The following is an 18,769-nucleotide window of genomic DNA, read 5'->3' as shown; positions in this document are numbered from 1 at the left end:
CTAACATATCAAGGGAATTGAGAATTCCTAGTGGCATTAACCTTTCTAGACGTTATTTAGATATATGCTAGGTAAATGTTTATGCTAACAAAGTTGAGAAGTTTACTCGTTTTGATTCACTAGTTGGCGAATCTGGGACAATAATTTTTCACCTATACTATACATTAGTAATATTGTCCGTGTAGATTTTTATGCCCTGAATCTCAACTGCAAGTTGTTTACCCTTACTCTTACTCTTTTCCTTTTTCTTTTTGTTGTTCAAATACTGAGATTAGGATGTAAAGTGAACACTGTGAAATGTATCATGCCTCAATTTTTCTTCTTTATGTACACATTGAGTTATAAGCTCGTTCAGTATTTATTTCTCCTTTTGAGTATTATAATTAATCTTAAAAGGAGTAAACTGTGTAAGCAGAGAGATTAGGACAAGGTTCATAAGTACGCTTTTGGACATTTCTGTTAATGCATTCAATCTCCATGGTTTTGATATTTGTTTAATAACATATTTAATAAAGTTGGTGAGAAGTCCAAGTAGGTCAATGTTAACTAGATGTTTGACAGTCAAGTCTAGTTAGGTCAAGGTTGACCAATGACTAGCAAAGGAAAAGTCTAGACAAGTCAACGATAATCGATTATCTAACAAGGGAAAACCCTAAGTAGATCAAGGGTAATAAAATGTTTGACAAAAGAAAAAATTCAAAGGGAGTGAACCTTATATAATAAGATGTTTATAAAGAGTGAACTCCAAGTAAAAAAAAAACTTAAAAAATGAAAAGTTAAAATTCTAAAAGAGTAAATTTCAAGTAGTAAAAAATTTTAAAAGAATGAACTCCAAATAAATAAATAAAAACTATAAGAGAGTGAATACATAGTAAAAAATTTCAGAGGAGTCAACTTTAAATAAAATAAAAAGAAAATCTATATGCGTAAGTTGTCGGCGCTTATCTAAGCAAATCGAGAATGACTTTTTTTCAAAGTGAACTCTAGTGTCTATGTTACCAGCAAACCATCCGTAAATGAAAGTGTTATCAAGGGATCATTTTATTTAATTGCAGTACAAAAAGTAAAAATAAAAAGAAAAGCGACACATCAATTAAAATTTTAATTAAATTCATTTTTTCTTAAAAAAATACATAAAATCTTAGGGGGTGTTTGGTTTGGTCATTTTCTATTTTCATTTTTTTATTTTTTAGAAGTTACTGTTTGCTTTGTATTTTCTAATCTCATTTTCTAAAAAATACAAAGTCATTTTTTAAAAAAAAAATGATAAAATATTATTATCTATAGAGAATAAAAACTGTGACTGAAAAATCAAAAATGAAAAATGTGGCTACAGTGTCGCACACCTCCTCATCGCACGATTATTTTAATAAAATAATTTATTAAATTAATAAATATAATTCAATAATTTTATTTTAATAAAATAATTCATTAAAAATAATAATTTTAATAAAATAATTTATTAAATTAATAAATATAATTTTTTAATTTTATCTTTTAAAATTTAAAATAAATTTATATATATTTTAATAAAATAATTTATTAAAATAATTATTTCAATAAAATAATTCATTAAATTAATATATATAATTCCTTAATTTTATTTTTTTAAATTTAAAACAAATTTATATTTATTTTAATAAAATACTTTATTAAATTAATTATTTTATTAAAATAATTAGTTAAATTAATAAATATAATTTGATAATTTTATTTTAATAAAATTATTCATTAAAAATAATTATTTTAATAAAATAATTCATTAAATTAATAAATATAATTTTTTAATTTTTTAAATTTAAAATAAATTTATATATATTAATAAAATAATTATTTTATTCATTAAATTAATAAATATAATTCTTTATTTTTATTTTTTAAAAATTTAAAATAAATTTATATTTATTTTAATAAAATAATTTATTGAAATAATAAATATATTTTGATAATTTTATTTTAATAAAATAATTCATTAAATTAATAAATATAATTTATTAATTTTATTTTTAAATTTTAAAAAAATTATATTTATATTAATAAAATAATTTATTAAAATAATTATTTTAATAAAATAATTCATTAAATTAATAAATATACTTCATTAATTCTATTTTTTAAAATTTAAAATAAATTATTTTTTAAATTTATAAATATTTAAATTAAAATTTATTAAATTAATTAATTTGATTTTAATTAGATTTCACAGTACATTTGAAGTTATGTAATGTTGTATTAGAATGTCAGATTTGACCCCTTTCTAATATGGTTGATCCATTTCTTGTATGATTTTTCTTTTTCCATGATAAAATGATATTTTTATTTTAAAAATCTATTTTATTTATAATTTTTTATATTAATAAATCAAATATATTTTTTAATATATTTTTTAAAAAATAAAAAATAGTATATCATATCAAATTCTAAAAATTAGATTAGAAAATAAAAAAATAAAAAATAATTCAAACCACACGCCCTCTTATTCTTTCTGAATCGCTCGTCCGCTCCATCAAACTCGATAGAATCTCCTAAAGATCCGTCCTTTTTTTGGACAAAATCTAGTCGCGCTGCGGCATTGCCATATCTAGCATAACTAAGTCAACGTCTGTTCCCTCCTCCCGTTTCTCTTCGTTGACCTCAATCTAATCCAGAATCCTGCGCAACAATCGTAATCCTTCTATATACGCACACACAAGATCAATCAAACTATAAAGAGAGGAGAAGGATCGAGGAGATAAGAGATGGCGTCGTTGCAGAGATCTGCAACGACGTTTCGAAGATCAGGGTCGTCGGGGTTGGTTTGGAACGAGAGGTTCTTCTCCGGCGAATTGCCTAGGCCGAAGAACAGAGAAGTTGGGGTGGCGCTGGAGTCCAGCGAGCCGCTGAGTCGCAACAAAGGCGTGGGAGCTGCAAGAGCGGCCACCAGAGGCGGCGGCATCCGCATAAGCACTGCCGCCAGAAACGGCGGCAGATACCAGGGGCAGGTGGCCGCCACCGACCCACCGTCTCCCAAGGTGCCTGCTTGCCTTTGCTACGGATTCACTATGGGGAAGCACGACTCGAACAAGCGACCCAACAAGAAGAGAAGGATATAAGTCGACCGAGAATTAAATTAACATGTAATTTGATCGATTATATACATGTTTCTCCTCTCTCTTTTTGTATCTTGTTGTTCAAAAAAAAACATTGGATAGAGGAAAGCAAAATTTTTCACTTTTAATTTTGTGAAAAAATGGAAACACTGCACACATATACATACATAAAGATTATAGGAACTGCTTGTACTTCTGGGATAGGTGGCCATCGATCACATTTAATAGCACAGTGAAATATAGAGCTGTTCCAGAGATGATCATAACAAGAAAGACTGACTATCTTCGATACGATAAGAAGGTGGGGGATGCATGCAGTGGAAGCAATTTTCTACAGAGACAATTCTTGCTCAATTATTTTACTCAGTCTTGAGCATACCTTGTGATCAGATCTGGCTCACTCAGTCAGAGTCGATGACACACTGGGGCAATGGTTGAAGCCATACCAGATGCCATTGGGAAGGGGAGAACCATAGTAGAAGGTGAGGGCACTTCGAGCACCGGGCTCGTAGATCTTCACCCACTCGGGAGTCCATCCATCACTACCATCGCGCCGTAAGTACAAGTAGCAGACTCCATATCCGCATGGTCCTTGGATCTTGAATGTATCGGTGGAGCAATACTCAAATGCTCCTGATGAAGGATCATCTAGCCTTGGTGCATATACCTTCAGCAAACAGTGTTTAAATAAGAAGCAAACAATATTCATTTTACAGTTTACCTTATCTTACAGAATACCATCATAATGTGAAAATATCAATTAGTCCCTCTGCTTTGAAAATGTTTATTCATGTTTAAGCCTATAAACACTTCTGATTAGCTCACACCTGTCTACACCAGACTAAACTAGAATGATTTATTCCCTAAAATGTAACAAAGTAATAAAGATGACTTGAAGGAATGAGGGAAAATGCTATGTCGCTAACATGAGATTTCCCAACAATAGCAAAGTAAAGAGGACCTATACATCTACACCATCAATCCTAATTCTTCCATGTTTAATCACAAAATGACTATTTAATTGTACAAAATTAAATCTAAAAAAGGTCCAGATCAGTTTTCATAAGAAATACTCTTCTATTATATATTATTCTGCATTATGTTATTTGGATGAGTATGTGAACACAAATGCAACACAAGTGTCAAGACCAATAATATCACCATAAAAGATAGATTCCAAATGCCCAACTGATTGCATCAAATTCAAGAACTCTTATCATTCTTGATTGCTCCAGATCATTACAATAATATTGGGAAATTAAAATTATTTATCTGAAATTAGAAATAAGTGTATAACTGTGTTGATAAGGCAAATAGAACCAGTTTTAGATCGATAGTATTAAACACTTGAAATATCCTAGAACAATCACTTATTGATGTTCATTTTTCATTTTCAAGTACATTCCATTATGAAAAATGTAAGCACCATATCTTTCTCAAGTAAATTATTCTAATAGCAATTCAGCAGAACAAAAGGAACTCACATTTCATTTCATGATATGACAGTGTCTAAGGTGATGACCTAAGGTACATTTCAAAACCAACAAAGGGCACTGCCATTTCTGATCCTTGAAGAAACAACTGATAGTTATAACGAGAGTATTTTTTGCTCGGTACGTCAACAGTTAAAGGTATAGTCTTTCTAACATTCCTGCAAATTAAATTAACTGATATGTCTATTACATTCCTCGTCATATTGTATTGGATACCCTTGTCAAAAATTTAAGTTTGTTTTGGAAGATGTTTTGCACACGACACAATGGTGTTTGTATCAGACAAGAATCTCAAGCCTTATTTCTTTTGTGTTTCTCTTCGAATTTAAACTGAAATCTAAGATACAAAAAGTGCAGAATTGTCTAAGAAAAAGATTTACTAATTCCTAAAAGTAATCTTCTTGATAGTCTTTTCTAACGCTTGATAAATAATATTAATATCATACCATATGCTTCATCTACCTACTTCATACCTATGTATGGATACTAACACCCAGACACTCACATTCAGATAGACTCTCAATATTTCTATAGACCTATAAAATTTTTAGAAATAGTCATGTGAGACTTTTTTATTCAAGTCCAACTAACATAATTGCAAAAGATGTGTAAGTGTTCAAGTCATTTAAACCTATTCAAGTTTCATAAGGATGTTTGATGTTCAAATCAGTTCTATGTGAGCAATTTGAATTTCAGTCTCTTAATATATCTCGTTTCTAAAGATTAAGTTGCAGATAAATTTCATTCCTCTTATAAAGAGCCTCTGTTCACTGAGCAGTCTCAAAAGAAAAGAAAAGCTTCCTAGTTATTTCATGCTCCACGATCTAAAGATTTTTTTGATGATTTACACAAATAATAACATCCATCTATAAAAATATGGATAGTAATCATGGACATAATGAGTCTAACGTATATGAATGAAATATAAATAAATTAAAAGTTTTTATTTATAATGGAATTATTTTATCTTCTTTCCATCCATCTTATTTATTTGGATGAAATCAAAAGGAAAAACGTAAATGTTGTATTTATTAGCAACTAAAACTTCCTTTCCTTCTACTTCCATTCAACTTGGTCAGAAATAGAATGAAAGAATTATATGGAATTAAATTCCTTCATCCTTTTACTCCTTCCTCCAAATAAATGAGAGAAATAGAAAATTTCAACCCCCCCCCCCCCCCCCCCTCTCCTCCACCCTGTTTCTGTCCAAGTAAACACACAAATACTATGTTTATTTGGAGGAGAGAAATAGAGAGAAAAGTAGCTTAAGATTTTGGCGAAGGAAAATAATAAAAAATATATATAATTTTCATGTAACTCCCATTCTTCTTCCTAATTAAAACTGAAACTTCATTTCCTTCCATTTCTGCATTATTTGAGAATAAAATAAACGAAAGTTAAATCTTTCCTCTTCTACTCCTCTCCAAGTTAACAATAGGTATGAACTGATTCATTTCTTTTCCCCTAGCTTTTGTCCAAGTAAACTCGTCAAAAACGATTTTTAAAAACCTTTCTTTTTCAAAAAAGAAAGTCAGTCATTACCAGAGGTATGCGGCAGAATGAACTCCGTGTAAAAAATAAGTGTTTGATATATATCTATCTCCAGATTAAGAAAACATAAGGCAGAATAAGACCTCATTACGGTATGCGTCACCAAAAGCGAGGCTGATCCAGTCTCTGGTATAGCGAGTGGAAGAGCAGCTGGTCTTAATCTTCACAGTGTAGGAGCAGCTACTCCCGCCCTTCTCCTTCTGCAAGATGACAACCAATCACATCAAAATGAGCTTAAGAACAAAAACGAGATAAAGAATGTCGATGCTTCCGAGCAATCAAAACGCACCTTGATCTCTTGGATCTTGAAAGATCGGAGCTCCTGCGGCCGGGGATCGACGGCTTCGGAAGCGCAGAAGGCGAGAAAGGACGGAGATGAGAGGAGGAAGAGTTGAAGGAGCAGGGAGATCGTCATGGGCTTCGCCATTTCCCCTTTCGTTCTCTCGACTGCTCACCGACGAATAGAGAAGATAGCTTTGAAAACTTAGGGATCGCATCCAAATATGATTCGCCACGTGTTTGACTCTTTGCGCTTCTCGTACACGTGTAGACATGCCATTCTCGGGCCCGTTAATTGACCGAACCATAACGCGGGTACGCATTCGAGTAATCTTGTGGTTTCTCAGACATGGCAAATGGCATCTTGCCACGTGTTGCATAAATAATTAATTTTGCCTTTAAAAGAGATGAAATAATATGATAATAAATGACAGTATTTTGGTATAAAATACACCTCTCACAATATTAATTAATGAGGAAAAGTCTTTTAGATAAATATTTTATTGATGGAGATTTGAATATGTGAAATTAAATTATTATTTTAATTTTTATGTAAAAGAATTCCTTTTTCTTTTCAATAATCAAACTTAAGATCAAAAGAGTGCAAAATATTTTCTTCTACTTGAACATCTTAAATTTTTTCTTTATATTTTCTCAAATTGATAACTGTGGCTAAAACTCTCGCGAAACAATCCAAAATACTTCTTTTCAAGAATATATACTTCTATTTGTTGATTGACGAATGCAACTTGTGTTGTTTCGTATAGTCTTCTTCAACAATAACCCAAATATCTTGATGCCAATAGAGCAATCAAGATATTACAAGAATATCAAGAAGGAAGAACTCCAAAAGCTTCACAAACTTCACACCTATGTATGATTTATTACCATATGAAGAACACAATTTCATCTTTATTTCTCTACTTTATATGAAACCTTACTGATAGAATCAAGAAAAAAAACAGTTTCAATTTTAATCATCAAATTTATCTAGAAGAGACAGAAAGGTTCAATGATCCAGTTGTTCTTATAACGCAACTGAAACTGCAATGATTATCAACAAAAAGTTCTATGTAGCCATCAACAGCTAAATGATATATTTTCATTTTGTTCTAGCATTTGCTAGTCGATTTGCATGATCAAACTATATCCTTGCATGATCCAGTTCTTCTTATTGACTGACTAATAACAAAATCGGATCCCCTAGGATTGAGTAATTAGAGATCACCCTGTTATTTATTGGTAAGAAGAATAAGGTGCCGTCGTCTAAATCTCTACTGAAGATCCGCACCTCCTGTTTCATCTCTCTGAGCATCTCGCCTGCTGCCGCCACCTTCTTCATTCTTGCTAGTGGTTATCTCGATCAGCACCTGGCTGATGAAAGCTCAGCCCCGCCGACCGCCATCTGCTGCACACTCAATCACTTGTGATATTCAAATCTTTAAATTACGTAAAAATATCACATTGACATATTAAGACACAAGGCACCGAGAGATCCTAAAGTGGACTTGAGATCCATGTTCCTGAACCTCTAGACAAGTCTTGCAAATAGCTAAATATTTTAGCTCAAATGTGAAATCCATTCCATGTAGCTAACCCAACTAGTAGGAAAAAATAGCTATAGATCATACCATCAATTTCAAATCATGGACCTCTAAATCATTTTCAATCATTGTTTCATGGCATGGTAAGCAGTTTCAGTAACTTACTAAACCTACAATTTTGACAGATCCAAACTGTTTCCATCAGCGGAAATTAAACCACCAATTTAGCAGTAAGGTATTTTTTGCTCACTGCAAGCAAATACTGAGTCGAGAAGTAGATTTCAGTTGTTTCTTGCAGTAGGGATTTGTGACAGTCATGAGGAGAAACCCTATTTCTGAAAAAAAAAAAACAATCAGAGTAACTAGGATTTACAGAAAATTATCAATTTGAAGTTTCAAATGGATATAAAAGGCAAAAAGGAAATATATAGCTCTTACTAGAGCAATGATATATTTCTGCTGACCTGAAAGCAAATGGATGTTTGCTCAGATCAATCTGTTATATTTTAGGTGCAAAGATCTTCTAATTAATGCTTTTAGCAGGTAAGAAAACATAGAGAGAGATAACTAGACATAGTTAAGAACCCAAAGCAGCAATTCTGATTATGTGAGAGATAACTAATTAACTAGACAGACATTTTTGTGGTGCTCCAAGATGGAGTTCAACTCTTATGTAAATTAAGAAATATCCCAACTCGACTCAAATCCAAAGGCTACTAAATAAAATAGAATCAGGATAAAGATCAACTGAGCTTGACCAATACAATAAGCATGCTAAGTCCCTTCAATCCCTAGCTTATTCTTAAGAGTAAAAAATCTCAATTGTAGATCAACAACTGATGAATAATAATCCATTATTGGATTAATTTGAAAAATATAAAGACTCAATCTATACTTACCCATTAAAATAAGTTTGTAAAATAATAAAAGACAATAAAAAATAATCTCAGAAATTAAACTAAGAGCCTAAATGTCCCTGTCAAAATGATTACAATTTAACTCCTCTGCTATGCAATTTAAGTATAATCATGTGATCCTATTAATAAGTCCACCCAAGAACATACATCACATGCCCCTGGAAAAGAAACCCTTGATGTAGAAACATTAAACCCACCATGTGGGGCCAAAGGTTTGGAAGACGAAATTGGGTCTCCTTCTTAACAAACAATTTATTCAATTAGGGCTGGGATACTTATCTTTAGAGAGTGCTCAACCACCCTTTAGGAGCACTAAAAAAACTTCTCTTTGCTTCCATCTCACACTTATACTAGAATGTAGGTAGCCACAGTTGTATTTTAAGGCGTAAAATCAGACTAGCATAAGAACCCGATTCTCACTTTTGGACAAAGGCTACTCAGCACAAGTTTTTTATCTTCCAATTTTCTCCTTTTCCATTAATTTTAAATTATTGAATGATATCTATTACAGTTATTCAAAACAAAATAATAGTTTTATTTGTAGTAACATATCTAACAATCTAAGATGGAATAGTTTTTTCTATTCTTATTAAACATGTTTTGTTTAATACGTATTAGATTACAATATTATTATATACTGATGTGTATAATTTAATCTATCTGATTTGTTTAAACCTACATTTGTTTATTTAATTACATTCATCTTAAATCTTTATTTTAATTAATTGTAATCTATCTGATTCGTTTAAACCTACATTTGTTTATTTTAATTACATTCATCTTAAATCTGATTCTATCTACGCTGATTAAAGTTACTTAACATTTGTCATGGTTATTCTGGTTAAATTTGTGTCATTTATACCATAACTTGTTTAATTGATTTCATATTTTATTTAAATAAATCCCTTTGTTTACATCATGATTGTGCTACTCTTAAATAATTACAGAATAATATTTCATCAATTATTTATTGATAAAAAATGAAATTAATTGGATAGTTGGAATGTCTCCATTCTCACGTCTAACACCCCTTCTTTAGGACCATAGAATCTCAACCAATTGCGAAATCTGAGAACGAAATTGCAAACCTCTAAAGAATTAGAATTCTTGACTATTCATTTGGCAACCTACACGAAGCATATAAGAAATATTTAGCAGCAAAAGTAGACGCAAAGAAACATACATTCGGGACAATATGTTGTGGGATTCTCACTTTGACTTCAACACGACAGATTATCTAAAGAAGAAAACTAAGAAGTGATTTCAAAAGGCATGATAGAGATACCCCTAGAGAACTCGCAGCACGCTCTCATGCTAAGCCACACCCAGCGCCTGCAATGTAAGAAGAAGCTGCTGGCACCCCGACTCTACGGATAACCTGCACGCGCCCCAAATCAGTAACCCAGAGAGCGACCACTACAGAAAAATCTTGACTTTTTACCAGGAGGAGGGCGGGAGTCATTGAGAGCCTACGGCATGGGAAGCGGGAGGCGGCCACCGGCGCACCAAGGCTCGGGCGGAAAAGCCATTCGGCAGCGTGCGAAAGGAAGAGGCTCGGACGGCGGCGACGATAGACCTAGAGATCGAACCATGAAGTCATGGATCCGATCCGTTAACAAATATGGATCTAGCTCAAGATCCAAGCCCATCAACCGAACCGGAAAATTAATTTAAAATTAGAATATTTTCATTTTGCTCCTAATACTTTGTTAACCGTTCTTATTTTCTTTTATAATTCAAAATATAATAACTCCATAATTTATGAAATAGAATAAACTATTCCTTAAGAAAAAAAGTTACTTGTCACAATAGAATTCCCGTCACAAATGTTGTGACGGAAATCTGCACTGTTGGATTTTAAAATTAAGATTAAATCATGATCGTAGATTGAATGGATGATTGTGATTGAATGGGTGATTGTGATTGAACGGTCCAGATTCTCATCACAAATTTATGACAGGAATATGTTGTAACAAGTAGCATCACTCTTTTAATCTTAACAATGAGCTGTCGAATGGATCAATCCATGACGAGACAGATCAATCCATGATGGGCCCATCATATGGCAGAGCAGGGGGGCGGACTGATCCACCAACTTAGTGGGTTGATAAATCTCTAATCCAATCCAACTTAAGATGGATCACGGGTTAGGCGAGCCAACCCACGGACCTATTAAAAAATTAAAAATTTTAAAAATTTTAAATTAGAATTATAATTTAAATTAACTAACTTAAAATTTTTTAATTTGAATTATAATTTTTAAACTTGAATTGTAATTTAAATGGATGAAACATACTAATTAATGAATTTTTATTTTAATTTTAAAATTTAAAATAAATAAATAAACTTTTTCAATCTGCGGACTAACTTAAACTCATCGCGAGTCAATCCACACGGATCGTGAATCTAAACGGATCAACCCATATGAACTCATCTTAAAATAGATTGATAAAATTTTAAATCAATCCACCTAAATTACTTGGCGGGGCAGAGTGGATTAATCCGGCAGGCCTAAATGATTATAAATACACACTATTGAGCATTTGCTTTTTTTTTAATTTTATAAACTATTGAGAAAAATATAGTACTAAAATTATAATACTTTGAACTACATGGGGGCAATTGGAAAAGTATAAAATAAAATAAAATTTTCTTGTAAGAATTCTTTAAATCTTGACCTCAAGGGATAAGTTCTCACCGGCAGCCACTCATCTGCTTCCCCATCTTATCTTCTCCTTCTCATACAAAGCTCTTCTTCCCCTTTCCTCACTTCAGCCACAGATCACACAGGTAATGCAATCCCTAATCCTTCTTCCCCCATTTAGTTTTTCCAAACCATCGATCTCACCGTCTTGTTCTGCAGATTGCGGATTCCCAGATCCACATCCCACCGATGGCCGCCGTCTCGTGCTCCGCAGCAACGCTCTCCGCCTGCGCCGCGGTCTCGTGCTCCGGCGCGAGGAGGCAGCCCCGAGTGCGGTTCCTGGAAGGCCTGAACTCGTTCTCGGGGCTCAAGGCCGACAACGAGGTGTCGTCGCTCGGCCGGCCGGCGTGCGCGGCCCGGTGCTTCGCGGAGCTCGCGACCGCTCTGCGGGCGCCGTCGAAGAGCGGGCGGAGCGGCGGTGGAGCGCTGTCGGCGACCTGCAACGCCGCGGGGGAGATTTTCCAGATCGCGGCGATCATGAACGGGCTGGTGCTGGTCGGGGTCGCGGTCGGGTTCTTGCTTCTGCGGGTGGAGGCCTGGGTGGAGGAACAAGAGTAAAGAGTGCGGACGCGCTGCAGCTTTCCTTCCCCGTATGTTAATTCTGTCTCCATGGAATTTGTGGAAATACTGCTACTAAAATCGATTTTTATATGCGCAAGAAATTTCTTGAATCAGTTAAAGATGGAAATAACAACAATTCTAGAACTTTTAAACACAAAAAGAATTTTTGTGTTTCCGTTAACTATTGTATTACGTGAGTCACTAAAGATTAAAAAAAAAAGATACGCAGATTTGGATGAACATATATATTTCAGGGAACGATAGAATATCTCATAGTAGAAACGACAGTGACAAGGAAATTGGATACTAGAACATACGCAGCAGTCGAGACCCAGCAGCACGACGAGATAGCTCGACACATCAGAGATAGATGTGCACAACACAAGGAGACTAGTGAACTCCGTTTAGTACTCATCTTCTTCGCCTTCCTCCTCACCACACTCTGCGCCAACCTCTTCGTAATCCTTCTCGAGTGCAGCAAGGTCCTCACGAGCCTCAGAGAACTCGCCTTCCTCCATGCCCTCGCCAACATACCAATGCACGAAGGCTCTCTTGGCATACATGAGATCAAACTTGTGATCAATCCGTGAGAAGACTTCAGCAACGCTGGTGGAGTTAGATATCATGCACACAGCTCTTTGCACCTTGGCCAGATCTCCGCCGGGAACGACAGTAGGCGGCTGATAGTTGATGCCGCACTTGAACCCGGTGGGGCACCAGTCAACGAACTGAATGGTGCGCTTGGTCTTGATGGTCGCAACAGCAGCATTAACATCCTTCGGCACCACGTCTCCGCGGTACATGAGGCAGCAAGCCATGTACTTCCCATGGCGAGGGTCGCATTTTGCCATCATGGATGAAGGTTCGAAGGCACTGTTGGTGATCTCGGCCACGGAGAGCTGCTCATGGTAAGCCTTCTCTGCAGAGATGACGGGGGCGTAGGAAGAGAGCATGAAGTGAATCCTTGGATACGGGACCAGATTGGTTTGGAACTCGGTGACATCAACGTTCAAAGCACCATCAAATCTCAGAGAGGCAGTCAAAGAAGAAATGACCTGAACAAGAACAAATTAATCACAACTTCAAACAAAAAAGGTTCCCTTTTACACCTAAAGCAGAGAATACCACCTGAGAAACGAGACGATTGAGATTGGTGTAAGTGGGGCGTTCGATGTCAAGAGACCGCCTGCAGATGTCATAGATTGCCTCATTGTCTAGGAGAACAGCCACATCAGTGTGCTCGAGAAGAGAGTGGGTGGACAGAACACTGTTGTAAGGCTCCACTACAGAGGTAGAGACTTGGGGAGATGGATAGACAGTGAAGCCCAGCTTGGATTTTTTGCCGTAGTCCACAGACAAACGCTCGAGGAGGAGAGAACCAAGCCCGGATCCAGTGCCTCCACCGACAGCATTGAAAACAAGGAAGCCTTGGAGGCCAGTGCAATTATCTGCAAGCTTCCTGATGCGATCAAGGCAGAGATCAACGATTTCTTTGCCAACTGAGATAAAAAGAAAAAAAAAACACAATGTTATAAATTGAATTTCCAATTAACAAAAATTGCTTAATGAGAAAGAAGGCAGTGAAATGTTGGGTAATTACTGGTGTAATGGCCTCTTGCAAAGTTATTAGCGGCATCTTCCTTTCCGCTGATAAGCTGTTCAGGGTGGAAGAGCTGGCGGTATGTGCCAGTTCTTACTTCGTCAATGACGGTAGGTTCCAGATCAAGAAATACAGCACGAGGGACGTGCTTGCCCGCACCAGTTTCGCTGAAGAAGGTGTTGAAAGCGTCATCGCCACCCCCAACGGTTTTGTCACTAGCCATTTGGCCATCAGGCTACAGATAACAGGATTAATGTTGGCAAGCAATGGAAAACAGATCTCGCATAAATATACTTAACTATGAAGTGTGATAACAATCATCACACTGTATAATTTTACTTGTGCCTATAACAGCAACCTGATTATTCCCCCCAAACAACAGATATCGGATCGATAAAAGCAAAATATGGCAAAAACCCGTTCAAATTAGCTTACGACCTAAGTACCCTATAAATATAAATTTGTTGAGCCAGCAGGGGATTACAGGCCGATATTTACTTTAATCACTGATAAACTCAGAAACATCTCATGGAAAACTGCTTTAAAAAAACAAGGATTCAGATCGTACAAGTTATTCAAGTAACCGAAAGTGAAAAACATAACTGAGTTAATGCTTTGACATCAGCTAAGGAGGATTCGAGACTACAACAGGAACAGATCTATATGATCTGCTATAAGAGTCCGCAATAACAAGAAAAAAACCAAAACGCGAACATAAATTCTAGGTAAAGGAGATCAACACACAAAGAGTACAAATCCGAAAAAAAATAAGAAGAAGAAAAATCGAGATCCACCAGCACATCTCCATAACTACAAGTAGATCTAACTCTTCTAAGGCAAGAAGATACAAGGTGACGAAGATCAAACCTGGATGCCATGCTCGAGACAGTAAAGCTCCCAGCAAGCGTTTCCGACCTGAATACCGGCCTGGCCAATGTGGATCGAGATGCACTCTCTCATCTTCGCAGATCAGAAAACAAGCAAGCGCGAAGGAGGAAGAGAAGGGAAGAACGGAGAGTAAACTTAGGCGTGTGCTAAGACGCCGTCGAATACCGATCAACCAAGGACAGCGGAATACCTTGCGTTGATCTCTCGATCCATTTAAATAGAGGCGGGCGGTGGTGGAGAGCATAGTTAGGGTTCCTGTTAACCGGGGCTTGCTAACCGCGGTTAGCGGTTGGGCCATCCTGTACTCATGGCGCCGACGTGCCGTAGAGGCGGGTTAACCACGGACCACCACCAGCTACTATTTTAAACTAACCACGATTAATTAACCATTGGTTCAATATTCAACGGATATAGACCATTGGCGCTTAAATTCGAATTTCAAATAATAACGGTTACTTTAGCACAATTATATATATATATATAATAAAATATGGATAGACTTTCTTTAGATTCAATTTTTTTAAAAAAAAAATAATTATATCAAAAAAAATTACATGGTCGGTTTTTAAATGACAACTAACAAGTTTATTATCTCATTTTCTCCAAATAAAAAAATGACTAATTAAAGATAAATCATGTCAAATAATTTATTTTTTTAAGAAGAAAAATGACCGTTTATAGCACGTCTCAATTTATCTTACCAAAAAAAAGATAAAAAAAATCTTTATGTTTGAGGAATTGTGGCACTGTTCAGTCTCTAAAATCTCATATAAAGTCTTTTCGACTCAAAATAAACTATTCCTGTAAATATAAACTATTTTATATCTATGCAGATTTTTTTTTAAGTAGTATAAATTTTAATTAGATCATATTACAACGCGATTAATCTCTTCTCAATAAACCTCTCTCAATATTTAATTAATTATATCATGTTTAGTTAATTATCATTTATCGTATCCTGTTCCTTGTAACTTTCGCCGATATAGTTACTGAATTTTTTTTATAATTTATTTATCTAATTTTTTAAACTAATTAATTTTAAAAATAATCCATCTAATTCTTATGCAAAAAGGTAAAATTTATTACCCCTACAATTTTATAGTAAATCGAGAAATTACAATTGATCACGACAGAAGAGGGTATTGCTCGCGGCTTCACCGGGATTCGAACTCTTGTCCTCTTCTACAAGTCTGCTCCGTCGTAACCAACTCAGTTATACCCTGGAGACAATCAATTTAACTCAATCGATATTTTTCATCAATCATCAAGATAAATCAAAAAGTACCAACAACGTGCACGTGTCACTCCACAGTTAATATTTCATAATTATCTTTCTACTAAGGAAAATTAATTTACATTCCATCGTAATTAAGAATTGACTTGTAACTAGTTAACTACGGAAATATCTTATCTTTGCATGGTAGTTCCAAAAGGATTAATAGTAGCCCAGGGCATAATTGAGTTGGTTACGACACGGATTCCACCTTTTTAAAAAAAACAAAAAGCTTAATAGTATTAGTAGAGCAAAGAAAGAAGTGAATTTTTTTTTTAATTAATGGGTTCATTATCCATTTGAGGAAAAATTATCATAAATTCATAGTTGAATTTCGAATTTCAAATATCGAATCTATACAAAAAAATACCCATCTCATCGTTATCTCGAGCCCGAGCGGATACATGCAAGTTTAAACCAAAGACCAGAAGAATAGTTATTGATTTTTTTAGACGGACGGTGATGAAGTTTAGATAATTTAAAAAACATTTAATAATTTTCATATGCAAGAGGAATTAATGTCTTTTGAAAAAAAAAGACCAATTGAAAAAAATTAAATAAAACAAAATCATCGAAGAGAAAAGAAAAGATCCCTTAATTATATTACACAAAATATATTTACTTCACTTTCTCAAAACATTTTATACAAATACATCTGGCTGCATCAACTACTGTGATAATGACTATATATGCTGTATTCACCCAGATATATATGAGCATCTATTCATTAATTGAGATCAAAAAGTCAAAACACAAGAAACTAATGCAATGCAGAGAACGTTGACCATCCTTATCAAATCGTGCATTACCCTAATCTCGTATTCCAACAGCTTCTTCCCAAGGTAATCTATCTCAAACAGCCGTGAAGCAGCAGATGTCCTGCATGCATGGATTAACGAAGAACTTGCTTAATCACAGCAAGAAAGTTGGTGATTAATTAAAACATCTACTGTACTCACTCTGAAGCGAGATACTTGCAAGATCCATAACCTATCACGAGGAATCCAAACCAAATCAATGAAGTTGATAATTAGATTTAGTAGGCAGAAGAAATTAAGATTGGAGTTCGAGCAGTCGAATCAATTACTTGGGTCTCTGGTGGTGACGGCGGCGGTGCCGCCGAAGTAGCAGGCGACGTCGGAGTTGCCGTTCTGCTGGTAATAGCTGTTGAAGGCGAAGGATGCGTGCGCGAGGAGCGTGTCGGGTCGGTAGCAGGCGGCGCCGGGTTGCACGGCCGAGCAGTCGGCGCCGCCGAGGCCGCAGGCCCAGGCGATGGCGTTCTCCAGGTCGAACTGCGACGCCCCCGGCCGCGCCACGCACCACGTCCGCCCCTCGATGAACGTCGTGTTCCCCTCCGGCGGCGACATGGTCGGGATCGGCTCGACCGCCTCTGCCTTCTCCCGCACTCCGGCCGCCGCCCCCATCACTGCACCAATATAACTAACTACCACGTCAGTAACTCAAAATCACGGCGAAGAAGATCTAGCGATTATATTGATCGATCACCTATGAAGAGTTCCGCCATCAGAAGCCCACAAATCATCGCCCACTCCTTGCTGTTCTTCCTCATGATCGCATGCGGTAGCTAGAAACGAGGAAGAGCGAGGACAGACCGATGCGTATATATGTTTCATGGCTCGCAGATGAAGAAAGTAAGTAAGCCGCACTAGTCTCTGCTTTCTCTATGTCTCTCTTTTGAAGGGATGGAAACAGAGGATCTTTTCTTGAGCATTAAGGCAAGAACAAAGGTTGAGTCAAGAGGAAGAAGGAACACGAAGAAGGCTTAATTATTGGAAAAGTAGCCGATCGATGTTCTGTTGAAGCACTTGATGATCAGAGCATTGGTTATTGTGCAAATTATAAAGGAAGACTTCACTTTCACAGTAGGTTTTCAGTATAAAGTTTACTTCATGAATATAATTAACTGGTGTGTTCTGATCGGTAGATGTGAATGGAGAATATACATTGTTTCTTCATCACTCAATCACTGAAGTGTATACATTTTTGTTTCCTTCTTCACTCAGTTCTCTTGTGAGCTCATGGTCTTGGTTTGTTGTAGTTTCAGGCTTAAGTCAATTGGAGGATTGGTACATTTGATTGAACATTTGAACTTTGATAATTAAGTTCTTTTTCTGTCAACTAATTAAGTGATGGAAGAAAAACATGTCTGAGGGCTTTTAGAGGTTGTTATGAGCTCTTGGTGATATTTTTTTTAATAGTTTCAGGTTCAAATCATGTAAGAATTTATATGTTGGCATTTCAATTGATTGAGCTCAAACAAAAACTTTTTTGTTTCCTAGCTAGTTGACTGAAAGCTACATCCAATGAACTAACCTATGTCAGAAAGGATTAAGTCCTCATTAGGGTATATTAATGGATTTATATTTGAATTAACACCACCATAATTGTCATTAAGATATTAAATTATATTAAGTGATCTAATGCTTATAGCATGGAGTAATGGGTAATGGGCTTTTAAGGTGGATGGTCCTGTAAGATGAGTCAAGGTATATAAGAGAAGAAGTTTTATTCATTTGGGTATCTTGCTGAATTGAGCTTCTTAATCTTCCTTCTCTTTTTCACATTGAGAAGAATTAAAGATTGTTACCTTTTATTCCTGTAGAAGATTATTCTCTACTTTGTAGGAATACTAATGACAAGTAAAACATAATAACATTGGCTCTCTATTGTGTAATTTTATTGATGATGACAAATTTGATAATCTGATGTATCATTGATTTAGTTCTTATGCATCATATTGCTATTACTTTCAATGTCTAATCGATTAGAATGTGGTATTTGATTGATTGACATGTGTTAGGAAGTCTCCTCAACTAACTTATGAGCCTTGTGAGTCAACTTAAAGCTCC

The 18,769-nt window shown here is 35.4% G+C and overlaps 5 protein-coding genes and 1 long non-coding RNA gene across 6 annotated transcripts; 2 read left to right on the top strand and 4 right to left on the bottom strand.

Moving 5' to 3' along the window:
- Positions 1-2,738: 2,738 nt before the first annotated feature.
- On the top strand, positions 2,739-3,092 carry LOC141826293 (MAPK kinase substrate protein At1g80180-like). The gene has a single exon (XM_074713539.1). It carries the CDS (start codon positions 2,739-2,741, stop codon positions 3,090-3,092), a length of 354 nt encoding a protein of 117 aa, XP_074569640.1.
- A 313-nt stretch (positions 3,093-3,405) lies between these two features.
- Positions 3,406-6,597, bottom strand: LOC141821766 (embryo-specific protein ATS3B-like). Its single transcript, XM_074709129.1, has 3 exons — positions 6,423-6,597; positions 6,217-6,333; positions 3,406-3,756 (listed from the first exon to the last, which is right to left on the bottom strand). Exons 1-3 carry the CDS (start codon positions 6,558-6,560, stop codon positions 3,487-3,489), a joined length of 525 nt encoding a protein of 174 aa, XP_074565230.1. The 5' UTR covers positions 6,561-6,597; the 3' UTR covers positions 3,406-3,486.
- Positions 6,598-7,441: 844 nt separating this feature from the next.
- Positions 7,442-10,407, bottom strand: LOC141821786 (uncharacterized). The gene is made up of 3 exons (XR_012601220.1): positions 10,315-10,407; positions 10,159-10,251; positions 7,442-7,817 (listed from the first exon to the last, which is right to left on the bottom strand). It is a non-coding gene; the product is annotated as an uncharacterized LOC141821786 (long non-coding RNA).
- A 1,171-nt stretch (positions 10,408-11,578) lies between these two features.
- LOC141821777 (uncharacterized) lies at positions 11,579-12,251 on the top strand. Its single transcript, XM_074709140.1, has 2 exons — positions 11,579-11,663; positions 11,737-12,251. Exon 2 carries the CDS (start codon positions 11,767-11,769, stop codon positions 12,133-12,135), a length of 369 nt encoding a protein of 122 aa, XP_074565241.1. The 5' UTR covers positions 11,579-11,663; positions 11,737-11,766; the 3' UTR covers positions 12,136-12,251.
- A 140-nt stretch (positions 12,252-12,391) lies between these two features.
- On the bottom strand, positions 12,392-14,798 carry LOC141821757 (tubulin alpha-4 chain). Its single transcript, XM_074709117.1, has 4 exons — positions 14,606-14,798; positions 13,739-13,973; positions 13,267-13,637; positions 12,392-13,193 (listed from the first exon to the last, which is right to left on the bottom strand). The coding sequence occupies exons 1-4, from the start codon at positions 14,696-14,698 to the stop codon at positions 12,543-12,545; spliced, it is 1,350 nt and encodes a 449-aa protein (XP_074565218.1). The 5' UTR covers positions 14,699-14,798; the 3' UTR covers positions 12,392-12,542.
- A 1,838-nt stretch (positions 14,799-16,636) lies between these two features.
- LOC141826285 (major pollen allergen Ole e 10-like) lies at positions 16,637-17,469 on the bottom strand. The gene is made up of 4 exons (XM_074713534.1): positions 17,406-17,469; positions 16,987-17,325; positions 16,859-16,889; positions 16,637-16,778 (listed from the first exon to the last, which is right to left on the bottom strand). Exons 1-4 carry the CDS (start codon positions 17,467-17,469, stop codon positions 16,637-16,639), a joined length of 576 nt encoding a protein of 191 aa, XP_074569635.1.
- Between the last annotated feature and the right edge of the window lie 1,300 nt (positions 17,470-18,769).

This window comes from Curcuma longa, chromosome 1 (genome assembly GCF_044706935.1).
Source record: "Curcuma longa cultivar G26 ecotype Majalengka, Jawa Barat chromosome 1, ITB_CL_G26_1.1, whole genome shotgun sequence".
NCBI classification, from domain to species: Eukaryota; Viridiplantae; Streptophyta; class Magnoliopsida; order Zingiberales; family Zingiberaceae; genus Curcuma; species Curcuma longa.
Note: the sequence above shows the minus strand (reverse complement) of the source record. Positions and strands in the feature narration are given on the sequence as shown.

Coding starts and splice junctions, on each gene's coding strand:
- LOC141826293 (XM_074713539.1), top strand. CDS start 2,739: ATGGCGTCGTTGCAGAGATCTGCAACGACGTTTCGAAGATCAGGGTCG.
- LOC141821766 (XM_074709129.1), bottom strand. CDS start 6,560: ATGGCGAAGCCCATGACGATCTCCCTGCTCCTTCAACTCTTCCTCCTC. Junction 6,334..6,422: donor TCAAGATCCAAGAGATCAAG/GTGCGTTTTGAT, acceptor GTCATCTTGCAG/AAGGAGAAGGGCGGGAGTAG. Junction 3,757..6,216: donor GTGACGCATACCGTAATGAG/GTCTTATTCTGC, acceptor TGTTTGCTGAAG/GTATATGCACCAAGGCTAGA.
- LOC141821777 (XM_074709140.1), top strand. CDS start 11,767: ATGGCCGCCGTCTCGTGCTCCGCAGCAACGCTCTCCGCCTGCGCCGCG.
- LOC141821757 (XM_074709117.1), bottom strand. CDS start 14,698: ATGAGAGAGTGCATCTCGATCCACATTGGCCAGGCCGGTATTCAGGTC. Junction 13,974..14,605: donor GTCTCGAGCATGGCATCCAG/GTTTGATCTTCG, acceptor TGTTATCTGTAG/CCTGATGGCCAAATGGCTAG. Junction 13,194..13,266: donor TCAATCGTCTCGTTTCTCAG/GTGGTATTCTCT, acceptor GTTCTTGTTCAG/GTCATTTCTTCTTTGACTGC.
- LOC141826285 (XM_074713534.1), bottom strand. CDS start 17,469: ATGAGGAAGAACAGCAAGGAGTGGGCGATGATTTGTGGGCTTCTGATG. Junction 17,326..17,405: donor GATGGCGGAACTCTTCATAG/GTGATCGATCAA, acceptor ATATTGGTGCAG/TGATGGGGGCGGCGGCCGGA. Junction 16,779..16,858: donor TGCAAGTATCTCGCTTCAGA/GTGAGTACAGTA, acceptor CCATGCATGCAG/GACATCTGCTGCTTCACGGC.